The 26,844-nt window shown below is 36.2% G+C and overlaps 3 protein-coding genes across 33 annotated transcripts in view; 2 read left to right on the forward strand and 1 right to left on the reverse strand.

Moving 5' to 3' along the window:
- The first annotated feature begins 1,045 nt into the window (after positions 1 to 1,045).
- LOC129803221 (period circadian protein) lies at positions 1,046 to 12,937 on the forward strand. 2 transcript variants are annotated; one of them, XM_055849678.1, is made up of 11 exons: positions 1,046 to 1,413; positions 7,580 to 7,696; positions 7,808 to 7,891; positions 8,475 to 8,767; positions 8,830 to 9,372; positions 9,436 to 9,792; positions 9,854 to 11,166; positions 11,234 to 11,512; positions 11,585 to 11,713; positions 11,786 to 11,974; positions 12,032 to 12,937. In XM_055849678.1, the coding sequence occupies exons 2-11, from the start codon at positions 7,611 to 7,613 to the stop codon at positions 12,245 to 12,247; spliced, it is 3,489 nt and encodes a 1,162-aa protein (XP_055705653.1). In that variant the 5' UTR covers positions 1,046 to 1,413; positions 7,580 to 7,610; the 3' UTR covers positions 12,248 to 12,937. The 2 variants fall into 2 exon arrangements, with proteins under 2 accessions (XP_055705653.1, XP_055705645.1); XM_055849670.1 differs by having other exon boundaries at positions 11,585 to 11,974.
- A 4,923-nt stretch (positions 12,938 to 17,860) lies between these two features.
- LOC129803654 (uncharacterized) lies at positions 17,861 to 19,622 on the reverse strand. Its single transcript, XM_055850375.1, has 4 exons — positions 19,455 to 19,622; positions 19,023 to 19,173; positions 18,239 to 18,953; positions 17,861 to 18,175 (listed from the first exon to the last, which is right to left on the reverse strand). Exons 1-4 carry the CDS (start codon positions 19,495 to 19,497, stop codon positions 17,957 to 17,959), a joined length of 1,128 nt encoding a protein of 375 aa, XP_055706350.1. The 5' UTR covers positions 19,498 to 19,622; the 3' UTR covers positions 17,861 to 17,956.
- Positions 19,623 to 23,131: 3,509 nt separating this feature from the next.
- The window catches only part of LOC129803441 (casein kinase I), an 80,691-nt gene continuing 76,978 nt past the window's right edge, over positions 23,132 to 26,844 (forward strand). For 11 of the 30 annotated variants that reach the window (XM_055850020.1, XM_055850126.1, XM_055850135.1 and 8 more), the window contains exons 1-2: positions 23,141 to 23,865; positions 24,829 to 25,265. In XM_055850020.1, coding sequence (XP_055705995.1) covers positions 25,201 to 25,265 — 65 coding nt within the window. In that variant the 5' untranslated portion in view covers positions 23,141 to 23,865; positions 24,829 to 25,200. Of the gene's footprint in view, positions 23,891 to 24,807; positions 25,266 to 26,844 lie in introns of all 30 variants that reach the window. The other 19 variants (XM_055850029.1, XM_055850145.1, XM_055850036.1 and 16 more) reach the window with 7 other exon arrangements.

A 26,844-nucleotide genomic window follows, 5' to 3' on the forward strand; every position in this document is an offset into this window, starting at 1 on the left:
ATATTTTACTGCTCATTTTTAATTTTTTACTGCCCATTTAGAATTTTTTACTGCTCGTTTGTTTTTTGCCATTCTAAAATATGTAGGGAAGGGAAGAGCCGACATGTGTGAGACATTATTTTATGTTCTGACTTTAAGGCATTATTTCCAAATCTCCAAAAAAAACTACCTTGAAATTTTGTATAGCGCTTAGTATACTCTCTGGTATAGACTTTCTTAAAATAACTCGATTAGTGTTTTTGTCACATTTATTTAAATAATCTACCGCGTTTCAAATATGCAGGTTCTCCTCTACATTCTTTATCCAGTAATTGTACATTTTTGTAATGAGTTAAATGACCATTATCGAATGTTCGCAAAATATAGATACAAAAAATGTAGACAAAAACGACTATAACAACGTGACTGTCGGAGCGGAAGGATTGTTGACTTAAGGGTGGAGGAGGGTCATGAAAAATATAAAGTCATTATCTCTAACTGCATTGCCTGTAACTCTTTAGGAAAAACAAACGGACAACAAAAGAAGAATGTACAAATATAATTACTCCCTTCATAAATCGATTCTCAATATTTCACAGTTGCATAAAAGCACAGTATCCTTTAAAAGCTTTTAAAAAGATATCCTTTTCAAAATACGGGTTTTGGCGGCAATTTGGAATAGGTAAGATTGAAAATCCTTTTATTGGAAGATTGGGTACGTTTAGGAAAAATTACGACCAAAATTTAAGTGGATTACGTAAAAAGGTGATGAAAGTCAAAAGAGCTTTAACATTGAACTTTCTTTTTTGCTTTTGGGGGGTAAAGACTTCCCTAACACTTTTCATCTTTTTCCTATAATGTAATTAATTGTTGGCGTCGTTACTTTGTGACACCCATTGGAATTCTTTATGTATATAGCCGCGTAGATATATAGAAATATTGGCTTGTAGTATTGTATTTATTCATACACAGTGATATTTTGCGACTCACGTGGCTTTCTACGTGAGACACGCTCCATCCCATTCTCCTACCCACCAGCAGACAAGTACATTGGAGTCGTAGAATGATCGGCAGTTCTCTTTCAGCACTCTCCAATATACTTTGCCTGATCACTCTTATCGTTCACACATTCAGTTTCATTGAGACTACAGTGCACTTCACATCGAAATCCGGCTATTCCATTTCGGGAATATCATTAACTGGGTTGGAAGCTGTGAATGGTGTGTGTTGAAAAGCTATTTTAGCAGATATCAGAGAGGTTCTCCCAAATTACGAGGGAGATTTTCCAACAGCATCACAACTGTGAGAAATTTTGGAGTGATAGGTCGCTTGAAAGCTAATTAATTGCATCCGGATTTGGGAAATTTGATTTTAATGATCTCCCTATCTGTGTTAAATCGTATTTAAAGTAATTTTCAACGTTATTATACCAAGGTAAGTGGAGTGTGTTAGCATACAGTGTAAAATTGTTCTTTGTTTTCAACTATAATCCCCAAAAGCTCTTAGGGGCCTCATTAAGTGCAAAAGATAGGGGAAAATAAATCGATAGACGAGAATTTTATAAAATAATATGAATGCATAAGAGATTCCAGGGCGAAAAAAAAAATGTCTAAGTGAATTGGTGTCCAGTGTATAAGTAGCATGTCACGTGTGGAAAAGTGTGAGCGTTTCGAGAATTTCCCTAGTCATACACTGACTGCGTGAAAAGCTTCATGTAGCAGAACCCCAGAGTTATTCAATACTCAATTTTCTGTGGTCTAATTGGGTTGGTCCGTTTGCCTGCTATATCCCTAAGGACCCTATGGCAATAAATTGATTTTCTATATAAAGATTCACTATTTGATTCACCAGATCCTTATGCTAGTTTAACTTAGTTTGGAAAGCTCCTCTTGACAACAGACAACTATTAAAAAAGAATTATCTAATAATTGAAGTCATACATTTTTTTTTTGCGATGATATGTGTGTATGGAAAAGTTGCGCGCATAATGTATGCAGAGTTACATCCACGTGTATACTTCAGCTAACAAAGTGATGGATAACATCTCCCCAACGTGATGCCACTTAATTGTTTCACATATACCCGCACAAAATATCACGAGCATTCTTCACATCCTTTCACTACACCATTCTAAAAATAAAAGGGCATCACAAAGTCCTTCATCACTTCAATTTCTCACACCTTCACTCCCAGGTAAAGCCAGGACCAACCTAGTCTCCCCCATCTCACACCTACAGATGTGTTAATGATTGAGCCAGGTGTCTTGTGTTTCACCCTCATATCCCGTACATACAAGCAACATCCTCTTTGGCGTTTCACTTTGCATTTCTCCACAAAAAAAAAAAACAGGATAATAAGGAAAAAGAATTTCATCTAAGAGCTGTTATTCTAGAAAAATAGGGAAAATTTCCCAAGAAAAATGTAAAGATTGTCGTGTAAAATTTATTTTCTTTTCACATTAAAAAGTTTTCCCTAGAAAAAATATTCTATTAGTCATTGGAATATTTCTTTTAATTTCTTATTGAGAACATTTATTTTCTAATAAAAATTTATGCTTTAAGCAGGTATCGTATTTAAGCAGGAGAAGTGAAGCATGTATCGACAACCCCCAAAATTAATTAATTTTTGAAAATTATTCTTTTTTTGAAAATTATTTTTTTAATGTCATGCAGTAGTTACTAATGGAGTACATGTTGCAAAAGATAATTCGTTAAAAGCAGCGAATAATTTAAAAAAAAAACATTTTACTTTGGAATGACGACGATCCAACCTTCATGGTCAATGCTTCACATCTCTTATCATAAGACCCAAGAGGTTTGTAGGGTGTAGGGTTTGTGTTTGTACGTTTGTAATCAAAATTGTACGAAATTTACTTCAATATAACTTTACTGAATGACCATCTCGAAAGAAAATGTTCTTTTCGGACCATTTACTAAAAATTAATTTTATGACCTTATGGGGCAAATAGTAACAGGCATGGAATAAGTTATCAGAGTTTCACGTTAATGAAAAACGGGTGGCAAAGCGTCCCAGGCTTTTCAAAGTGCTTGAACTCATGATTTAGATGACAATACTATGTTTCAAAAGTAGTTTAGCATCATTTACCTTTAGGCATTGTCTTCGGATCCAAAGACAATACTTTATAGGGTAAGATGGGGTAATTTGGAATCATGTCTATTTTGGAATTTTGAGATTTTCTCACTGTTTCAGATGGTCAAAGTGAAAAAGAAAACTACGAAGAAGTACAAGGCTTTACATTCAAGATTAATTCTTCGTTGTTTTTTCCTATTGCAATCTAAAACTGTTAGGAAATCTCACAGTTCCAAATAGACATGATTTCAAATTACCCTATTATTAAAGTTCTGGATGGGTTCAATGCATGAGAAAAAGAGTAGGTAAAGTCAAAGAGGGAAATTTTCCAGACAAAGTCAAAGTGGGTCTTTTCCTTGACGTTAGTTTTCCCAAACATTTTGATGCCATGAAAAAGATTCCATCCAGGATCGAAACGTTGGCAAAATAAAGTCAAATTGAAGAACAAAAGATTAGACCCAATTTCCCACTCTGACTTCAGCTGATATACATATGGTCGAAATACACGCGTCACGGGTATTCCAGAGTGTTTCTCACTGGGCAATTTCTTCTTAAGTTTACCGGTTCACAACCGATTTGGACCGATTTATAAATTCCTTAAAACATCGCCCAAAATAGCTTAGGAGTAATATAATTGAATTTCGGATAAAAAATGTTATCGTTTATGAATCAGTTCATTATCGGCCCATAACTAATTGGAATCAGTTCAGGCTTGTCAAGAATTCCAAGGCCTTTCCAACGATCCCAAATATGATACAACTCGGTTAAGAAATACACTCTCTGGAGCCTTTTTTATCTTGGAACTTGAAAAATTGTTATTACTATTTATTTGTATTATTATTTTATGAAGTGTATCTAATATAAAAATTAAAAGTTTCGATTATTTTGCGAAATATTGAATTTTGAAATTTTTTTCACTAATGACTTATATTTCATTTAAGTTCGAAGTTTTGAAGTTTAGAAGTTCTTCATATATTTTATTAAATTTAAAAAAATACCAAAGTTTCATACGCCTTTTAATACAGTAACTGACAAAATAAATAAAATTTTAATTAATCATTATTTAGAAACGAGAATTATAAGCTCTTTTTTTTAATGATTCAAGGATTTTTTTCAAAGACTTTATGACTTCAAGATACGATTTTTATTTTTAAAAATAAATAAATAAATTGTAATTTATGATGTTCCAATTCTCAAAAATTGAAATAAATTCAGTTGTTAGTAGAGAAGAAACATTTCTTATAGGGGAAGGCTTTGATGTTTCGCACACATAAATGATGTTCAAATTCAGTGATTTTTTCTGACTACCAAACCGTATCGATTCACCAGCTATGCCAAAAAAATCTCTTACAAGATTCGTAATCCCATCCCACAAAATCCCAGGAAATCCTCAGATTTTCTCCAAGAGGAAAATGAAAATTTAATGGCGTTTTGTGCGAAGTATCAATCAAATTTCCATCTTCGCACACGATTCACGCCATCATTGAGCACCCCACTTTCACCGTAAATTTTGCACCGGACACTAAAAGTTGCACATCATTGTTTGAAGGGAACTTTAATCTACTTGATTAAACCGTTTTTATAAGGAATAAAACGTTGTAATATCACTTTTTTGGAACTTTTTACAACTGGTAGTAGACCAAATCGGTAAATTACGATAAATGTGAATATGAGAGATCGCATCTAAAATGAAGTTTCTTGGAAAATGTGCAAAGAAGCAATGTCTTCGATGTACGATCGATCAATGTTAGTCGAGTTTGTAAATTTTCTTCCACCCACAAAAATAGCCTCCTCCAGCCCAAAAGGCTTTTACATAAATATAAACCCTAATAACCCCTCTACCCCTCGTGATAGTTATTTTTCAGAAAAGTGATATTAATTGTGCAAAATCGTATGAAGTATTACATAGCAAAATTACGATTTTGGCCCTGTTTTTAATTTTTGCTTCGAAACTAAGAAAAAAGGATTAGACTCCCAATTTTTTCAGGAAAAGTGGGTTTTAAGACTACCTATTAAAATATATAGCCATATGTGAGATTCCTAAAGGATTACGGAAGAAATACGAAGTGTTTGAAGGTAGCGCATGTGCGAACCATCAGTCTTCCCCTACAGGGATTCTATAAAAATGAAAAAAAATAAGCTCAGGTTGTAAAGAATCTCTGAAATCATTAAGTCCCAAATTAATCCATGATTTTTTTTAAATTTTTTTTATAGGTTTTTAGCTAGCTTGTTTTCTAGCTTCCTCTAGAAATATGCAGAACGATCGTATACTAATGTAGCCCCCCTCCCCCTATGTTTGTGTTCATTAACTTTAGTCTCCCATAGTGAAACATTTATTTTTTAATATTGTAAAATTCAATATGCAAAAATATAAAAAAATGTTTAAATTGTATTTAGGGGAGACTGGGGCAAAAAGTCACAAATTAAAATTTGAAAATTCAATATCTTCCAAGATAAAAGAGATAGCGGCTTAACATTTTTTTCCATAGATGGCCTCCATAGACGTTCTTCAAAGTCGTAAGTTTCTTAGAATTCGAACAAGGAATTCAGAAAATAAAAAATACTCCCTCCGTTCCGAAATAAGTCGTACGTTTGGCGAAAAATTAGGGATTAAGGAATGGTTTCAGAGAATGTTTTTGTTATTTGTAAATATCTTATGTATGAACTATCCTCCATGTTCAGGGATAATATGGGGATCCTATCACGATGGTAAGTTGAGGAATCGATATGTTGAAGTTGTCCATTTTTCGCGTTTTTTTTAAAGACCTCCGGTAGATAGTTAATCACTACAAGATGGACTGTGATTAACATTACAGGCCAGAATTTGTTCTAAACTTTTAGTAATGCACAAGTAGAATGCAACAGTTATTACCGATATCACATTTTTTATATCTCAAATTTTGCAGAATGAGCAATAAAAAGAACATCCTTTTTTATGTGTTCGAATATCTGGATGCAAAATGTTAAGAAATAGGGACTTGGGAGCTTCAGCGGACCCCCCATAAGTTGACCCTGGGACCATTTATATATTTTTCTAAAACATATCCAGAATTGAAAAAAAAATCGCACGACGTGTTTTCGAGCAATCCTAAAAAGATGATTTTGGAGGGGAAGGGGAGGAGTGGGGGGCAAAATAAAGGACATATTAATGGTCCCAGGGTCAACTTATGGGGGGGTCCCCCGAAGGTCCCAAGTCTGTATCTCTCACCATTCTGAACTTATTTTAGATTCAAAATAAAACGCCAAAAATAAGACATTTTTAAGACATTCGTTCCTCAACATACCATCAAGACTGGACCCCAATTTTAGTACTGGACATTAGCAATAGTTCTTTACAAGAGATAATTGTTGATACACAAAACATTTGCCAACAAACTTTCCCTTAATCCCAATTTTTTCCCAAACGTACGACTTATTTCGGAACAAGAATTTTTCCCAAACGTACGACTTATTTCGGAACGGAGGGAGTATTGAAATTTTTAGCCCTATTTTTCAAATGTTTTCCTTACAGCAGATATCAATTTTGACCTACTTATTTTCCAAAATTTATGCCCTGGTAAATATTTCCTAAATGATTTCGATTCTTTAAATACGAAACCACTATCTATTTTAGAATTTTACAAAGATTCTTTTCACCAGAAATCCTTTTAATAAAAATGCCCACTTGGGGTAAAAAGTAACAAAAGGTAAGGAGCAAAGACCGAAACAATTTCAGATGTCTCACGGCGAGAAGAAACGTCGTTTCCATGTCTCACCGATTTTTGTTTGCATTGGTCAAACGATTAGCAGTCTATTGTGTGTTTTTCTTCTAAAATAGTTTGAAAAGCGCTTTTCTCGTTCAGATAGAGAAAACTGTGTTTTAAAAAGGTGTAGAGCGTGTAGAGGAATAAATTTCCTATGAAAATATGTCACCTAGCTATTTTTTTTTTTAAATTTACGAAAGTCCGTAATAAAGCAAACCAAAATGTGATAATATCCCATACCTGGTACTATTTGCCCCACCATTTTTGAAAATGGTCACAAAATTACCTTTTAGAAATCAGCTCGATAAATGTATTTCCTTGCAAATAAAGAGGAAAATTACTTTCACAAAGTTGTAGAGCATTAAATTCCTAGGGCACTAGGGTAACTTGTAAAAAAATAAAATATCCGTTTTGTGACTTTTTGCCCCAGTCTCCCCTACACAATAAATTCGCTGTACAAGTAATTAAAATTAAGGCAATTTTATACTAATATTAATAAAATCTGAAACTTTTGTGGAAATTATAGCACTACACTAGAAAATTGCTGCGTAACTTAGGAAAATATTCTCATGTGAGATTTTCAAAGAAACTCAACAATAAGAAACCAGAAAAAAGACCAAAACAACCTGATTATGACGCATTGTGTCTGTATTTGAATTTTATGAGATGCTATACAGGGAGAAAATTGAATAAGCAAATAGGATTTTAGAATAGGATCTTAAATTTGGTATTTTGATGAACTGCATTCATTTATAAAATAATTTCAGAGTCATTCAACAAGAAAACCATCGTTCAGCCATGGAAAGCAGTCAATCGAATCACAATACGAAAATATCGGATTCAGCATATTCAAATAGCTGCAGCAACAGTCAATCGCAGAGAAGGTATGTGAAGAAAAACCATATTGCAAGATCCAATTTGTTCATCACGTTTCACAGCTCTACTTTTTTGCCCACACCACTGATATCTCACCAATTCCATTGAATTCGTTACAGTGGCAGCTCCAAGTCACGCCACAGTGGGAGTAATTCCTCTGGGAGCAGTGGTTACGGTGGAAAACCTTCAACACAAGCCAGCAGGTACTTTTCCTAAGCTTTATCACTCTTTTTTCCTACAATTCCTAGGCCTAAGGCGACATTTGTTTTTTTTTTTTGCAATCCCTAGCCATCCTTTGGTACTTTAATTTGATGCCTGAAGGGAAATTTACAAAAAAATAATTTTCCCAGGTTTTTCACAAGCTCATCTTTTGTCCTCGACGCAATTCTTAAAGAACTCTTAATACCTTATCTACCTTTCCATGCATACAAAAGAATACCTTTTAGCCGCCAGTTAAATCCTCATTTTTTTCATTTGTTATATTTGAGCTACTTAATAAATTGTAAAGCTTGCAATTTCCTTTATCAGTTGCGTAACTTATAATTTTAAATATAGATTTATACCATTTTTATGTAATCATGTTTTGATATGTTGTGCAACACCTGTGGTTCCATGATAAAATTTATTTGTGGCAACATAATGCAATTATACCGCTGTATTTTTGGATTTATAAACATCCTTCTTGTTAGAGGAACACTTTACGCAATGCCGCCACTTGCATATGCTCTTTAATGATTGAAAATTTACCTAAAGTTTATTATTTGTGTCTGGGAAATCTATTTTTAGCGATGTTACATCACAGCAGGTGCCGAAGCGCACAAAGGATAAAGAACGCAAGAAGAAAAAGCTCAAGAGCAATTTGCAGGCTCTCACAATAATAGCCGATGCAACGGACACCACAGCGGCATCGTGTTCGGAAATCAAGAATGATGGACAGTGTACCAGTACGGAAAATATTCTGGGTGAACCCAGGGAGCCAAAGGATGATGCTATGGTGGGAACCTCTACTGCAAAACAGAGCAGCTCAAGTTGTCAGGATATCTCAATCCCAATACTTTCTACACCTTCTCCGCTCGAAGGTACTAAAACCTATCCCTGCCAAATAGTCTTGTAATAACAATGCTCCATTCCTTCATTGTAGTATGTGACGAACAGGTTGACGCTGGAAAGCAAGTAACTGAAGGTGTAGCGGAGATGACCGTAGCTTCAGGAGATAATGTAGCCAAATCTGATAAGAACACAATGGAAGATGGGTTTTGTTGTGTGATCTCTATGCATGACGGCGTTGTTCTGTTCACAACGCCTAGCATCACAGATAGCCTAGGCTTTCCCCGAGACATGTGGCTAGGGCGATCATTTATTGATTTTGTTCATCCTAAGGATCGTGCTACCTTTGCCAGTCAAATCACGTCAGGAGTCGCAGTTCCGTTTTCTGAAACAAAGGGTGGCTACCACAAAGATATTCGTAACTCTCTCTTTGTAATGCTCAGAAGATATCGGGGTTTGCGAACAGCTGGTTATGGTGTTACAGCAAAAGCCGTTAGCTATGAACCATACAGACTGGTATTGAGCTTTCGGGAAGCTCCTGAAGATCCACGTTCGGAAAACTCTGAGAATGTGGCACCAAATGGCAGTACAATGCTTCTTGTAATCTGTGCAACTCCCGTTAAGAGTATTTACAAGAGTAATTATGACTAAATATAACTAAATTTTCCGACTATTCCTAACTTTAAAATTTACTTCGCAGATCCAGATGAAATTTTATACAATAGAAGCCCAAAGTTTAGCACACGACATACCGCAGCTGGAATATTATCTCATGTCGAAGGTAGTGCGGTAGGGGCCTTTGGATACCTCCCGCAAGACATGATTGGAAGATCCATAATGGATTTTTATCATCCTGAAGATTATTCCTATCTCAAGGAGGTCTATGAGACAGTCATGAGAGTTGGCAAAACAGCCGGAGCATCTTTTTGCAGTAAACCCTATAGATTTCTAGTCCACAATGGTTGCTACATTACTCTTGAAACTGAATGGACAAGCTTCGTTAACCCTTGGTCAAGACAACTGGAATTTGTCATTGGACATCATCGGGTTCTTCGAGGTGATTAGCTTTTTGTTTCCTTACCCATGTAGCAAATGATACATTTGAAATAATTTTTTAGGACCGTCAAATCCTCAAGTTTTTTCAGCAGGTCTGGTTACCCAACAATTTCCCGAAGATATTTTAAATGACGCCAAGATGAATCAGGAAAAAATTCTATGTTTGCTCACTGAACCAGTTTCCAAGGATATGGATACTGTTAAACAACAAGTTTCCAAAAGATGCTTGGCTTTGGCATCTTTTATGGAGACCCTAATGGATGAAGTCACGCGTCCCGATCTGAAACTGGAGTTACCACAAGAAACAGAACTGACTATATCTGAGAGAGATTCTGTAATGCTAGGCGAAATATCACCTCATCATGATTACTATGACAGTAAAAGTTCATCTGAAACACCGCCGAGTTACAATCAATTGAATTACAATGAGAATTTGCAGCGTTTCTTTGAGAGTAAGCCTATAACAATAGGGTTGGATGAAGCCATGAAGGTTGATCATCCTGAACCAGAATCAACAGGCGATCCAAACAACAGCCTCAGTCCGGTGCAGTGTTTTGGCAGTGGCAGTGGGTCAGCGGGAAATTTGAGTTCAGGTAGTAACATACAGATGGACAGTACAACAAGTAATACTGGAACTGGAACATCTTCAGGGAGTTATCAACCACCCACCCTTACCGAGGCACTTCTCAGTAAGCACAATGATGACATGGAAAAGATGATGCTAAAGAGACATCGTGAGTCACGGACTGGTGGTCGTAGTGCCGAAAAGATGAAGAAGGGTCCTGATAAAACGCAGCAACAAGTGCAACAGCAGCAGGAGCATTCTTTTGGGTATGGTGTCAAGAGAAGTGGCTCTCACTCATGGGAGGGTGTTGAAGCATATCGCACGAGTAAGCATCAACATCTCAGTGATAGCCACAAGGATCTAGCTGCTGGACATGGCGAATCAAGTGGAACACCTATGCAAAAACCAATGATAACAGTTGAAGCCCTTGACGGCCTGGGGACATCCTTCAGTACTCAATCATGCATTCGCAATGTGGACCTTTGGCCGCCCTTTTCAGTTAGTCTCACCACCATTCCAAATCCCAACCCCACAGGTCGAAATCACTTTGCCACACCGTCTGGAATTTTTCCCGCCGTCTACTACATCCCTGCCACGCAAAAGAGCAATCCTCCGACGGAGCATCCGGGACCGCCGAATGCTCAGGCACAATACGCGTTTCAGTACATGGCAAGCGTGGTCTACCCCCATCCGTCGCTCTTTGGTCAGCAATTCGTCTATCCCCACCCACCAATGATGTATCAACCTCTGCAATTTCAATCTGTCTCACCATCTGTCGGTGTAACTGATCATCATCCAGGATCAACCAATGTAAGTCACATCCAATTTTCCTAACTTTTTATACATCTTACAATTCTAACAGAGTTATCCTTTGCAGAACCCAGTGAATGACCATAAAGGAACAATGTCTCAGCACAAAGCTAACACAGTAGGTAGAGGATCTCAAGGGCATGGACCATTTCAGAGACCTCCGTCGCAGGCGACATCTGTGAAGGCAGAACCAGGTTCCAATATGGGAAGCATAGCTTCTGCCTCTGTGGTTAATCGAGACCTCTCAGAGTCATCCAAAAAAGAAATTGCTGATTCACCTGTAACATCTTTACCTGATGCTGACGCAACTGCAGACTCCAAGAGCCAAATGGAAGACGTCATCAAGGTAAAATCGATAAATGTGTTGAATTTTTCAAGAGAAAAAAAACTACCCATCATTTTATATGACACATTGCAGATGAAAGATCTGAGCAATGGAAGTGATGATTCATCCATGTCCAGCTTCTATTCATCCTTTCTGAAGACAGACACAAGTTCCGGAGACGATCGGAATGATGGTGATAGGAGTATGCAAAAAGATTCTGAGGTATTCTCTGTATCATCTGGCCCTTCAGGCATACAGAGTTTCAAGAGTGACCGTTTTTACGATCATTCCCAGGAGATGCAATGGGACAAGGGTACCACCACCACCACCACCACAACTCGTAAACCATGGCGACGACCCGAACCACCGTGGCTGGATAATGTGTCCGTGACTCCAGATCTAGTGTATCGGTACCAGGTTACAGCTAAAGCAATTACCGACGTTTTAAAAGCCGATTTGAGTGCACTCAAGCTAATCCATCAGGTTTGTTAACGGTTGAGTAGTTTTTAATTTCTAATTGAATTCCATTTTGTCTTTCAGCCAGTTATGGTGAACGATCAACTGGACCAACTCTACCTGGATCTCGAATTGGAAGGACTATCGGCAAAACTTTCACTGAGCGAAACAACATCAAACAGCAGCGGTGGCGAGGAAGACAATCCGGATAGGAGACGCAAAAAGGAATTTCAATACGGGAAATTGATGATGATTTATGAAGAAAATGCCCCATTTCCACCACCAATTGAGCAACCCTAAATGAGATGAATATATAAACGTGTTTTTCTCATTCCCTTTTCCCACTGAGAAACTGTTTCCGGGAAACAGTTTCCACTTTTATCCAGTTTCTCTATAAATTAATTATTACTAGCTATATATGGGAGTATACTTGCTATATACTCGTAATATTGTGTATTTTCGTTTTCAATTTTAAAGTATTATGAGCGCACAGAGAGAGACTGAATTGAGTGGATTGATTAATAATTGACGAGTTTGATTTCTATAGAAAACGTTATGACCGGTGCTCTGCTTTCTACAGGGATTAAATAATGTTGTGTACTTAATGTTAAAGACTTTATTTAATATTCAATTAATTTCCATAAATTCCTTTTAAACTTTCAAAAATTTAAATTTATGATTTAAATCTAAAAATATATTTAAGTTATTAATTGAACCTTTTTATATCCATCTCCTGAACTAATTGACTGCAATGTTTTGTTCCTTCCTTGGTCTTCTATTTCCATCCTGAAACTCATTAGTTTATTAGACCTTTTAGCTTTATTAATAAAGTTTCAATTGCAGTTTGAAGTGCTTCATTTTATATTTATTGATATTTTGCATGCATCGTCGTTATTTATCATGATACCAATTAAAGTGGTTAAAGATTTTAAATATGTTTTCATAGTTTTAATGTCTCAAAGTGACAAAATAAATATTTTGAAAAGAAAAGATATTGATTTATTCACTCAAACTTAAAAAGGATATCTTTTAAAATTCCTACCTTCCACCCTTTCTAGGATCTACATTTTCGACAAATATTCGCGAATTCAGGTGATTTTTTAATATTATATAATGTTCGCCTAGCTAAAGTGTAAATAGTTCGAGATAGCGACTCGGAGGCTTCGGATGACCCCTCATTAAATCGATCAAAGAACTATTATTAAAATGCTCTTCATTTTTCCTCAGTCCCCCTTCACCGCTAGAACCACATTTTCTTAATTTTTTTCAAATTAGGTTGAAAACGTGCCGTGCTACATTTTCAGTTTTGGATGTTCAATGCGAAACTAATAATTTAATCACATGCCTAACAGATTTTGCAAAATTAAAGTTTAAAAACTCTGGAACCCTAGAAAAAAAGTCAACAGAAAATGTAATTGTACATTTGGATTTTGTGAAATGATTAAAAAAATTACAAAAAAACAAAAATATTGTTGAAAAACTAGGTTTAAACCCATTCTTCATAACATCTGATAACAGAAAAAGTTGCACAGGACTAAGTTAACATTAACAAAATCCATTGAGATATTTATTTTGAAACTGAAAAAAATGCGCAGGTATTGTGGACTGAAGAAATTATGATAACTATATATGTGTTGCTACGATTACTAAAAAGTTTGGAATTACTGAAAAGAGTGGAATAAATGGTAATAACGCGCTTCAGAACTAAGGCTTAACCATAGCTTAAGAGCAGAATCACATTGACAGTAAAATGCTCACCGTCACCGTCAAAGCCCTCACCGTATTTCATTGATTTACGCATTTTCATTGCAATTCTTACGCAAATTTTCCATTACGATATTACCTTGTCTCATACTAGGTGGCACTAGGTGAAAATAGTATAAGAAAATTGAATAAATAAAGCGAAAATGCGATAAACGGTAAGCAAAACAAAAAACTGTAGGATTTTTTTGCTACAGTTTTTCGTACAGTTTTATTGCTCACCGTTTATAGCATTTTCGCTTTATTTATTCAATTTTCTTATACTATTTTCACCTAGGGCTACCAAGTATGAGATAAGGCAATACGGTTATTGAGAATTTGCGTAAGAATTGCAATGAAAATGCGTAAATTAACGAAATACGGTGAGGGCTTTGACGGTGACGGTGAGCATTTTACTGTCAATGTGATTCTGCCCTAACTGCTCTAATTTCTTATCAATTACGATTTTTTGGAAAAGTTTAATTTAGGATTGGATTATCTAAGATAAATGACCTGTTATGTTCTCAAAATACTATTAGAACTGCTGCAACATCAAACCTTTTATACGTAACTTTGTGCATAAAAATCTAACTTTCCGCGAAGCGAGAAAAGTGCAACAAAATTTCCATCTCTGTTGGACCAATTGGACCATTTCCGATAGAAAAAAATCAATAAATTTAAATATTTTATAAATTCACTTGCGGTTTTATGAAAATTTCAAAATGAACATAAAAATAAAGAAATAATTGGCCACAGATTGTGAAGAGATGGAGTCTATTTTTGCCAGTTACACATCATGTTAGGTCAGTAAATTTGCATTTCGATCAGTAAAAAAATCAAAATCCGAACCGGAGATAAACAAGATTGAAATTCACAAAATTTTAAACACCTTATCTTCGGTTCTGTTTGACCGAATTTGATGAGTAAAGGTACAAGTAAAAGCTTTCACAAAACACTCACTGCATCTTTCTTCTACAACATTTGAACGATTTGAATTCTGTAGATCCGAAGATAGGGCCGCCATTGTCGAAAAAACCATTTCTTTAACACATAATCTCAACTATCTGCAAAGAGGAGATATGGCTCACTCTGAAATCCCCAATACGATTTGCAGATGATCTGATTCTTTTTGGATCTTCCGAAGAAGAGCTTCGCACTTGACCGATTTTTAAGTTTGTGCTGAAAGAGGTATGAAGGTGAAAGTGGTTAAGTCGGAGATAATGGTAATCTCTTGAGAGCCTGTACAATGCACTCTACGTGTTAGTATAGAGTCCCATTGAAACAGGTGGAGAAGTTCAGGTATCTCGGGGTGTTACTTACGAGTGATGGTATAGGATTTAGGTTAGGCAGATGAAGGTGTTTGGCAGAAGATTCTCACCTAAATATATGGTCATGAAATTTGGGTAATGACCGAAAGTATAAGATCGCGAGTAGAAGATCGCTCCGGGCGGTTAAAGAATTCACTCATTGACATCGAATGAACGTAACCATTCATAAGAAGCTAAGAGTCGAGGAGTTGCTTTTTCGTGTTGAGAGATCTCAACTTCGATGGTATGGACATGTTCAGCGGATGAATAGAGAAAGACTGCCCAGAAAAGTTATTTGTAAGCTATTGAATTGTGAAGAGACCTCAACCTCGGGCAACCCTAGAACAAGATGGCTGAATCAAATTCAGGATATTGCCTCGGAGCGTCTTGGGATCGAACCCGAACATCTTCCTGAAGTGACGGAGGATTGAGAGACGTGGGCTGTTAACTTTGATGTCACGGGCCCGCGCGACCCCAATAGGGATAAACTGTTGAAAATGATGATGATGATGATAATCTCAACTAGCATAATTAATTTTGATTTCGTTTTGGTGACGTTTCAGTGTAATGTTTTTTTTCTCATAATAACCTTTCGAATGTACACTGATATGTTGCTTTTACTCGACCGCGTTAATTAAAGATTTCACCTATATTATGGCAGTATATTACAATTAGGTTTTTTCAATTTTTTTCTGTACTGGAGGATAAACAGTAAGAGACAACGACTTCCGGTCTTCGGTGATCTCCAATAAAATCAGCATATATCCCCTCCGAAACCATGCAATTTTGGTTTTTTCAAAACGTTTTTAGGTACCCCAGGCGGACATTCGCCATTTTGATATATTGAAGGTCAAAGTGCAACCACTTTGGAGGGCTCAATTTTCAACCAATTTGCTTAGATTTGAAATTTTTGGAAAGGTCTTACAATTTTTAGTCTGACTGCACCGGTCTTAATTCTTTATCGTTAATGAATTAGTTAAGTAACGGTAATTGAATTATTCTTTCAAAAGATTTTTTTTTGACTAGATTTAAATATTGTTCCCGAGCTAAAGGCCAAACAGTAAGAAAATCGACTTCCGGTCTTCGTTGACCCACCTTATGTGGAAATTATCTTGGTCGATATTTTGATTTTAATTAGGTTAAGCCGTTTCTAGGCTTGAGTCGTAAGTGTGTATGGGGCATAAGAGCTTAAGCTGAGAGACGACTTAGTGGAAAACTGATGGGAATGAGTCTAATCATTATTTTGATTAAAGTTACGTTAAGCCGTCCCTCGGCTTAAGCCGGAGATGTGCCCAGAACATTAAGATCAGGGATTAAAGATTTGTTTCATTAATTTCATTTACTTAATTTTTTACTGCCCATTTTACGGGCTAAGCTAAATATATTCTTAAGGATTAGTTTGAGTCTATTTTTTAGACTTTAACCCTTTAAGGACGATTGGAACACCGGTGTCCTATAAAGAAAATATTTTTTCTGACTACCTAAAGTTATTTTTTTCTTATGTCTGTACATAATTGTAAAGTAGAAGGTTGAAGGAATCTAGAATATTTTTTGCGAGTGTCTAGCTATTTGCTATGTATAGTAAATATTTAAGCTCAAAAATGACGAATTTTTAAATTCTCAAATTCATAATTGATTTTATTTATTTTTTATAGGGTGGAATAACCGGCTATCGCCATGTTTAGGAAAAAATTAAATTCATTTAATCATAACTTTTGAATCCTTGTTACAAGATAAGTCAAATTTGACACAAAGTTACTTAGATGTATTGGCTCTAGATACGTGAAAACAATAATCCTAGAACATAACGCTGGACTACTTAAAAAACTGATTTTTATTAATAATGCAAAAATAACCATTTCGTCGCCACTTTTTACCACTTTTCGCCAGTTTTGTAAAATTTGTAACCACTTCTCGCCACCCACTTGAAAAGAACCACACTCGGTTATTTTAGGCAATGCTATGAAAAGAATACATTCACCATTTCTCTTTCCTTGTGATCACTTTATTATTACTCTCTTTAAATGATTTTTCTTCACTTTTATTTGAGAAATGAAATTATGGGGCTTTTGCAGAAAGTAAACAATGCAGATTTGACAACTGAGAATGTACGAAGTGAAGTTAGCGTCGCCTATTGAAAAGAGATGGCGACAGGTGGTAAAATCAATTCCAGAATATTACCACTTCTCGCCATGCCTAATTTTTATATAAAAGTAATATAAAATGAAATATTAATTGACTAAATACAAATTTTATGTATTCCACAAGTGCAATTAAATATTCAATAGACAAATTATTTACCCAAATAGGTATTTTTGGCCTGATGAAAATTTGACGACACTTAGTACATTTGGTAAGAGATGTTGGATTCGATGCACCTGCTTAAAATATTGCTCTAAAAAGTTATCAAAATCGTGAATCCAAAACGAATAATTATTATTTTTCGATTCTATGCGTAGAAGCAGAAACAATACAAAAAAATTGCGACTCATTTATTTCATAAATCGCGAAAAATAGCGATTTCAATGTAAGTGGCGAGAAGTGGGGCACTGGCGAGAACTGGTGATTCCACCCTACTTCCATTTTTTTAAGCAAACCCGTTTTGGCAATAAAAACTACAATAACTCATACGTAATATTTTTCATTAAAGCGAAAAATATTATTCATTGGTATTGTCAGAAAAATTACTTAAATTTTTGGGCTGTTTTTGTCCCTATCGTTCATAGAAGCATAAAATACACTAAAAAGTGTCTCGTCATTAAAGGGTTAATTGAACCAGTAGAAACATTCAGAATTTATGCTAAATATTCTCTAATTCCTCAAATTATTTATTTATTTCAAAGTTTCAGCTCTTTCAAATTAAAGATTTTCTTTTTAATAAATGATTTTATTTATTGTAGTAAATGCAAAAGTGAAAAAGTTGGTTATATAATTTTTTTTTAACAATGTGGCAAGTTTTAAGTTAGAAATAGAGTGATTGTTTGACTGATTCAATTTCTCGTCTCTCCTCAACCATTTCCCGGTATTCTTTCTGCAAGATGTTCTGCAAATCCAAAGTTTTTCTTCTCGATTCAGTTCTGTTGAGGCAAATATCCTTCAGAATGTCATGAATTTTGGCCAGTTCCTCCTTATAGAGTGTCTTTGATTTGTCACAATCCCTGAGAACATTTGCAACATTTCTCTGGAAAATAAATTTTGTTGAATAATCTGTAAAATAATGGAGATAGAATCCTCATTTTCTCACCAATTCTTTAGTCAGTAATTGAATTTCTTCTTTCAACGAAGATTCATTTTCAAGTTTGTCCTTTAAGGCTTTGTTTTCCTTACGAAGTAACTCATTTTCCAGCAAGATCTGCTTGGAAGATTCCTCTCTCTGCGACTGTTGCCGACATTTGCACCTTTCACTTTTGGCCATCAATTCCCTGAGAGTCTTGTGCTCGCTCTCCAGGGACTCTTTCAATTCCACACAGTCCCTGAGATTTTGTGCTAATTTATCAGATTCCTCACTGCGTTGATTGCTCCATTGATTAGAAAGATGATTCAGTAGCACTTCCTCCTTCTGCTTCAAATTGCAGAGAAACTCATTTTTTTGCTTCCTCTTCCAGTGCTCCAACTCCAATAATTCCTGATAGATCTGACCTTTCAAGTCCCGTCCAGAATCCCTCTGTGAGAGATATTTCCGTACGCTGCTATCGTCGTCGGAAAAGCCATCCTCTGGCGTTCCGCAGGCATCTTTGGTGATTGCTATTGCCATGAGTATTTCAATATTCCCCTTCGTAAAGCCACTTGAGGTCTTGGTCATTTTGTACCAATGTGCAGTGATTTCTTCGATTTTCTCTTGGGGGACAAAAGGAATGTTCCGGATAGAAAATAAAAGATTTCCCACACATTTTTGATTATCTTTCTTCCTCGCTCTCCGCAGGCACTGTATTTTAATCGGTATGTTCCTGGATTTCAATCTAGAGAAAAAGTCAAAGAGTCATTCCCTGTTTCAAAGGGAAATGTTTCTGAATTTGAGGAAAAATTACTTGGAAATATCTTGTTTTGAAGCTTCCCACACAAGTTTTGTGTCAATTGTGCAGGAATTCCCTTTTCCATTGAAGGAATCTGTATTCAAGTGAGTATCCCCAACAGATGCAGCAAGTATATATCCTTCGGGAATGATCGGGAGACCGCTGGCTGTATTTTTACAAAGAAATCCCCAGAGATTTGTTTGTAAACAAAGACATTGAGGTTAGGTTGAAAATGGCATTGGAATTTTATGAATTTAAAGCAAATTATCCAGAAATATCTATTAAAATTATTGTAATACAGTCAATAGTTATCAGAAACTTAGCAAAAGGCTTAGAAAAATAAAGATATTTAATAATTTTTTGAAGAAAAATGCAAAGAAATTTTTGGAGGGATTTTTCATAATGCGCTCCAGGAGAATTTTACACTTAAAAAGATCATCAACTTACCTTCTACAACATGCACACATATTTTATGCTTTATTTGCTGCATCTTCACATTGTTTTAGAGGTAACAAATAATAAATGAACAGATAAAATAAACTTTTGAAGGATAGGCGAACTTTCTCTTGTCACTGACCTTCGACTTGGGATGGGATTCAGTGGCGGTTTTTTATTCAAATTATTTTCTAGCAGATGGTAGAAAAGTACGGATTTTGAAAAAAAAAATATCAAAGCCAGTGATAAGCCTAGATCAGCCTATGGAGGTGTGATTCCTTCGTTGCAAATTCGGATTGTGGCAAGCTTGAACGATATTTATCATATTATTTACCATTCTCTCTCTCGACATCGAGCAGAGAGATCGCCCAGGAGAGCGGGCTGTGCTTCTCCAAAAAATCAAGAAAAATTCAAGAAAAAAGTGAGAAAAGTTAAAGTAGTATTACCAAGGATTCTAATTTCTACGACCTTTACCGGTGGTACGTTGAATCCTAGTAGAAAAGGATTGAACCCATTCCTTGATGTTGGGACCAAGAGTTTGTGAACATTGTTGTGAAGAATATAAAATTAAAGTCAGTATAGTGTGAAATTCTCGAGAGAAAAAAAAATATTAAGAGATCGATTGGATTGATAAGAACAATTAATCTAACGGGTAGCAAATTGGATGGAAAAACTGGTTTTGAATTATAATACTGAGGATGGTCAACGTGAACACTGCTGGTCGACTCCAAAGGGATGACGCCAGTGCATCTCTTTTTTTGGAGATTGTCTGGAGAATTTAGACACAAAGCGGGGGCTCAAAGAAATGCAGGGCCCACATTTCGGCGAAGCACCACTGTGGCTAACCCAGGAACACCAGATGCAGAAAAAAATGATATACATTAATGAAAATTTGAAAAGTCTATTGTAGTCAATGATATTTTGTTTTTCAGTTAAAATTTGATTTTGAAATTGAGAATTATTATAACAAATATGTAGTACATGTATATTAGGCCAAATGGCTGTTATACAATAAATATTTCATTCATGCATTCATATTATTTATACATAAATGCAAATTTCGTTTAAATTGCACATAACTTATTATCGTTATTAATGAGGAAAATTGTATGAGAAATGCATAAATGTGTCTGAAAATCTTTAAAGTAGATTGTCTCGGAAACTATGAGAGATAGAGGCCTCAAACTTTACATCCATTTAGAGTCTCCTTCAGGCTTGATATGTGCAAAATTTCACTTGAAAACGAAAAAAATTGAATGTGAAATGCGTAAAAGTGTCTGAAAATCAAGTCGATAATCTCGGAAACTATGAGAGATAGAGGCCTCAAATTTTACATCCATTTAGAGCATCCTTCAGGTTTGATATGTGCTAAATTTCACTTGAAAATGAAAAAAAAATTAATGAGAAATACATAAATGTGTCTGAAAATCTTTAAAGTCGATTATCTCGGAAACTATGAGAGATAGAGGCCTCAAACTTTACGTCCGTTTAGAACCTCTGTCAGCGACCCATGAGAATCCGCGAAGATATTCATAACCCACGAAAAATATCCGCCCCGCGAAAATTCACGAAAAATTTCGCGCCCCGCGAAAATCCGCGAAAAAATTCGCGCCACCGAAGATCTGCGAAAATTTCGCGCCCCGCGAAGATCGGCGAAAAAATCGCAGATCGCGAATTGTATATGTAATCTTACAAATTTTAGAATATAGGCTCATTATGTAGAGAGAGAGAGAGAGAGGGAGAGTGTGAGAGTGCTATATATATATATGGGAAAAACTTGTCCGACGCCGCTTCTCCCGCTTTTTTTCCCGCCTGAAGCAATTAACAAATTTTCTTAAAATTGAAATCTTTAAAGTGAAATATCTCGAGAACCGTTCGACGAATGTCTTAAATTTTTTTTTAAATTGGTCTAAATTTTCTGGACTAGGGGAGACTGGGGCAAAATTTGTCAATTCTAAAATTTTAAAATTCGATATCTTCCAAGAAAAAAGATACCGAGGCTTCAAATTTTTATCATAGATTTCCTTCATGAACCTCAATAAACGTCAGAGGTTATAAGGAATTCGAGAAAGAAATATAGAAAATAAAAAATACTTAAAATTTGAGCCCTGTTTTTAAAATATTTCCTCTTCAGGAGATATCAATTTTCATTAACTTACTTTCCGAAATTGATGCATTAGTGTGTGTTTGCTGAAAAACTTAAATCTGCTGAACATGAAACTGTTTTTCGTTTGTGAATTTTCCACACTGATTTTTCTCCAGAAGTAGTTTTATTAAAAATGAACAGTAGGGGTAAAATTTTTCAGAAGGCATGGGGCAATAATTGGCAAAAACGAATAATTCCGATATTTCACATGGCGAAAAGACACATCCAGTCACTGGTTCTCAACAACACAAATGTGTTTTTAATGCTTGAATTTTTCTGAAGAGCGATAAACACAATACACTATGTGACACTTACTCGGCAAACTTCGTTCAGTTCAACTCGCCCAATTCGATCTTCTGCCATTTCTAAGCCGGCTAAGAGAATTTTCTTGCCAAAAACAGCTTTTTGAAAACAATTTGAAAAACACATTTCTGGTTTAGATATTAAAAAGTGGTTTAGATATTAAAAAGTGTGAATATTTCTTTCATTCAGGAGACCCCGTAACAAATCGATTTTCTTTCGTCTATAAATATCCCACGTCTGACAAAATTTGCCCCAGCCTGTTTTGAGAATTTCCACAAAATCATCTTTCGGAAAATGGCTCGGGAGGCGCATTTGCTTTTGATTTAGAGGAAAATAACTTCGGCAAAGTTGTAGAGCGGTAAATTTCCTATAAGAATATTCTAAACAGAAATCATTCAAATTCACTGACAGCTTGTGAAAAAATAAAATATCCGTTTTGACTTATTTTGCCCCAGTCTCCCCTACAACATAAACATAAAAAAATCAAAATCGCATGCTTAGATTTCGAGATAAACTACAAAACGTGATTTTTAACCGGTTTAGAACCGGTTTTTCAAAAAACTAATAGCACAGAAATCGTTGTACGTGCGAGTATATTTTAAAAAAAATTATGAAGATATCTCTATTCAAACCAGAGATATTGCGTACTACGGACAGCCGGACGGCAGCCGGACCCTAAAATTGCCGGCTTATGATTTTCGGCATCAGGGATGTTCAAAACATATACCCTGTAAATTTCAGCTCGATCGGAGCACTTTGAGAAAATCCGAAGATTACAATAGGTGTGATTAGAAGGAATCACACCTAAAAATCAAGAAGCAATTGTGTAAATTTGATCTAAATTGAATATCTTATAGTATTTGAATGAAGAAATACGCTAGTTTTAGGAGAAAATAGGATTTGCACTTACCCGGGCCTCCCGTTGAAGGAAAAATTGAAACAATTTTCACAAAATAAAAAATCACACGGCGCACAGGGCACACTGTTTTATACAATTGAAATGCATAATGAATAAGGGCACTTGATTTAAAACTACTTTCTTTTAACTAATACACTGAGTTATTTATTGGAAAATGGGAAAAATAATAAAATTGTGAAATTCCAAAAAACCGGCTTTTCCACAGGAAAAACCACAAGAAAATTTTGTACAATTATTCCGCTAGGGGTGCTACTGTCGTTCGCCGCAGCGGTGAAAACGGCGGCGAAATTGCTCGAATGGAGTGGTGAAAAAGGTACTTTTGCCGCATGAGGTTTGACTGGTGGTGTATTTTGGTGACAGTCACCGCCATTTGTCAGAAATTGTAAGAAAAATCCTGTAAAAAGGGCGAAAAGGGAAAATAGGTGTGAAATAATGAATTTGGAAGGTGCACTGTGTAGATAGGAGTAGTGTAAAAGTGTATAGTGGGTGAAATTGGTGCAAAAAACTGTGTCGCCTGCCCAAAATCATTGGCCATTTGGTTGGCACAAAGTGCAAAGTGGGCAGGAGAGGCAAAAAGGCATTTTGGATGGTTTGAAGAGAGTTACAGAAACTTGGGCGAATAATGGTGGCAAAGAGTGGCCCCATCGCATTTGTTCTGACACTTGCGTAGCCCCATATTTTCCAAATTTCGCCGGTGTCTCCCTGACTCAGTAGTCCATGGGGAGAAATTGTGTGTGAAAAATGCGAGCAGGCTGTGGCAAGTGTCTTGCAATCGTGAAAATCGATAAAAATAAATTGCGAGTGGCGATTTGTTGATTGTGCTGTGCGGAGTTTGTTGTTGGGGGAAGACGTGAAGAAGTAAAAAAAACGGCAAAATTTGCAGTTAATAATTCCCGGTGGTGATAAATTTTCACGTGAAAATCCCTCTTGCTAGAAGTGATCTTAGTTGGCGTTTCAACGAACAAAATTTTTGGAGTCTCTCTCTTCAGCCATTTCCACGGATTTTCCAATTGGAAGGAAAAGCAACAAAAGAAAAAAGTATGCTGGACTGAAAGGTGTGACCTAGTGATGAATCTCTTGGTAGATAGAATTGTTCCTGCAACTCCCAGCAATTTCATCCATATTGACTTTGACGCCCTATTTTTTTCTCTCAATTGAACTGTGTCCTCGGCGTCTCCCGCAGGGCTCCCGTCCCTGCTGCCTCCGTGTGCCCTTCTATGCGGGTGGTGCAAGAGACTTTTCCCATTCCACCAATTCCATTCACTTTTCAGCCCATTTTCTCTCTCTCTCTCAATCAGACTCTTACCCAATTCTTTTTCTTTTTTTTTCCAATAAAAATCACCTGCAATATCTCTGCATTTGCTACGTAATCTCCCGTGCTTTTTGTTTAACCGTCTGTTTTATAAAACTTCATTTGCCCCAACTTCTTCCAAGTCACCTCCTCCGGGCGGTGGAAAATGAAGCGTGCTAATTTGCCGAGAGAGTTGGGAGATTTTGCTAGAGTTTTGCATTAAGGCAGCAAGGTCTATACTAATGGAATAAATTCACCAATTATCTTGGTAAATTGGATGAATATTCATGAAGTTGGATAGAGTCGTCTGGGACTTGGTAAAGCACGCCGGAAACGCCCCAATATTCCCATCAAAATTTCCATCTCCAGAGATAAACTGATGGAGTTGTCCTCAAGTCTGCCCAAAATATCACATTTTGCCGGCTTTGGCATCAAACTCTCCACAGAGTCTCAATCTCTTTCGTGTTTGTCGGGCTGATGCCCAACACCAAATGGTTGAATGTCTTTAAGAGAGCGATTGGTGACGTCAGGAGACGATGTTGAGCAGCAAGTATCAATGAAAAGTGACTAATCGGACGACTTTGCCAATCAATTGTGTGTGGTCTGGGTGGGAAAATTGCTGAGAGTTGCATAACAATTGATTCTAAGGCAAGAGAGAGATTACAAGGGAATTGAGACACATTTAATTTGTATGTCTCAATCCCAGAAATTCTCCCATCATCCACAGAATTCGACGTGGGAGTGAGGGCAGTTTGTGCGACAAAGTGACCAAACAAGCATCCCACCCCCAAACAAAGGGTGGTATGATAGTGTGAAGTGTTGTGAGTGTTGGAAGTTCTAAAAGTGGTCAGGGGCAAAAAAAAAGAGGTGAAAGACAAAGGAACGCATGAAGGGTTTAGGACACACTGAGAAAGAGAAGAGATCAGAGTGAGTGAAATTTCTGCCACCAGCAAACAACAAAACATCTGGCGGCTTTGGCTGCATCACAATCGGAAGTGAGGGCTGCAGGGAGTGGTCTGAGTGAGACGAATAACAAAAAAAAAGGGGGAGAACCTAGAGAGACCCACACGTAGGATTGTGAACTGAAGGAGACGACAGAATGCAGCGACGCGAGGGCAGAGACCAGCGCGATGGTCGCGACCGTGATGTTAACAGGCAAACAAGGTAAATTGTTAATAATCTTTTATACATACTTTTGTATAGTGCAAGAAGCAGACAGATAACAGAGAAAGAGAGAGAAAGAAAAGAAAAAACTCGACAAAGAGTCCAATCGAATTTCCTCCTCTCTCACATTTTTTTTCCGCATCTCATCACAAATTTTCTCACCTGCATGACTCATCCTCTAAAGATCAGCTGAGATGGAGGAGAGGAAATGGAAATTTATCAAGCAGTACACTTATTTTCTGCCATTCTTGGTTCTTTCCTATCAATCTTCCTATTGTGACAGTTTTCAAGTGTCCGCGCTGTTGTATAATCTTAAAATTTTATAGCGAGAAATTTAATAGAGACACACTACGAAAGCGCTAAATTGTCTTAAGAAAATGTCACGATCTAGTGACACACCTACAGTTTCCTTCTAATTCCTGTTTCGTGCATCCCATCCGCGAGTTCAGTAGCAATGCCAGTGTCAAATTAATCAGGAAATACGCTCAAGAGATACTATGGAACTTGTTTCCTTCTTATAAGAGATTTTAAAAGCTTTTCGATTTAGAATGCTTGCTGTTCTTATAAGAAACTCAACAAATTACAAACTCAAACCTGCATGTTCATCTGTATACGGCTTTACAATCTTTTATTGAAAAATGGCATAGGTACGTCAATTCTGAGATAATGTATAGGGAAAAGTGCCCATGCTTGATACCATTGGAAGCTTCGTAATGACTAAATTTTTCCTATGTTTCTTAATAAATGTGACTCCGCAATATATTTTAAACACTCTGGCCACTTTCCCATAGTTTTTAAAATATGGTTGCGATGAGTCACATATAATATTGTGAAACATAGAAAATTTAGTCATTACGAAGCTTCCAATGGTATCAAGCATGGGCACTTTCCCCTAAAGATTTAAATATTTTATACCTAAAAATGTATGATTAAAACGAGTAAATGCTTTATATCAAGAGTTATTAGTAAAATTTTTAGAAGATTCGAAAACTTTAGGTATAGGGTAGAGTAAGCCCTTTTCGCCACCTTAAGGTTTTGTACCCTTGTAATTCTTATAAATTTTGTTGAAATAAAAAGAAATTTTCTGTACAAGTGCTTTGAAGCATTGTCTCTCTAATGAACCAGGAGACTTTCCGGGAATTTTTGGGCATCTAGTTGAAAAAATACATTTCCTGCAACAATGCATGTTTCAGTACTTTTCGCCACCTTGTAAACACTTTTTCGCCACTGTGTAAGCACTTTTTCGCCACTTGTTTTCAATTGATTTTTAAGAAGCAGCAGCTTTCGAAAACCCGCAAAAGTACACGGCACAGTACTTTTCTTATTTAACACCGATATTAGACAATTATTAGAGTGTTTCGAATGATTTTTTGCACATTTTTTGTTTGCGACAAAAATCAATTGACAATTACGTCTGTTTCAACTAAATTCCGCGAGGTGCGCCACTTGTAAAATGCTTGGAAAAATGAGTGGCGAAAAGTACTTACACAACCGAAAAAAGTAAGCCCTATTTCACCACATCCGTATTTCTTTATTTTTTTTTGAAGCTTAGTTAATAACAAAGTGACTTTCAGTGAAA

Source organism: Phlebotomus papatasi, chromosome 1 (genome assembly GCF_024763615.1).
Source record: "Phlebotomus papatasi isolate M1 chromosome 1, Ppap_2.1, whole genome shotgun sequence".
In the NCBI taxonomy this organism is placed as follows: Eukaryota; Metazoa; Arthropoda; class Insecta; order Diptera; family Psychodidae; genus Phlebotomus; species Phlebotomus papatasi.

What these genes read in the sequence shown, in the direction of transcription:
- LOC129803221 (XM_055849670.1), top strand. Translation starts at nt 7,611, where the DNA reads ATGGAAAGCAGTCAATCGAATCACAATACGAAAATATCGGATTCAGCA. An exon ending in CCTTCAACACAAGCCAGCAG is followed by an intron (nt 7,892 to 8,474) that starts GTACTTTTCCTA and finishes ATCTATTTTTAG; the next exon opens with CGATGTTACATCACAGCAGG. An exon ending in AAATGGAAGACGTCATCAAG is followed by an intron (nt 11,513 to 11,584) that starts GTAAAATCGATA and finishes GACACATTGCAG; the next exon opens with ATGAAAGATCTGAGCAATGG.
- LOC129803654 (XM_055850375.1), bottom strand. Translation starts at nt 19,497, where the DNA reads ATGCAGCAAATAAAGCATAAAATATGTGTGCATGTTGTAGAAG. An exon ending in ATGTGTGCATGTTGTAGAAG is followed by an intron (nt 19,174 to 19,454) that starts GTAAGTTGATGA and finishes GTAAAAATACAG; the next exon opens with CCAGCGGTCTCCCGATCATT. An exon ending in TCAAAACAAGATATTTCCAA is followed by an intron (nt 18,954 to 19,022) that starts GTAATTTTTCCT and finishes CTTTTTCTCTAG; the next exon opens with ATTGAAATCCAGGAACATAC.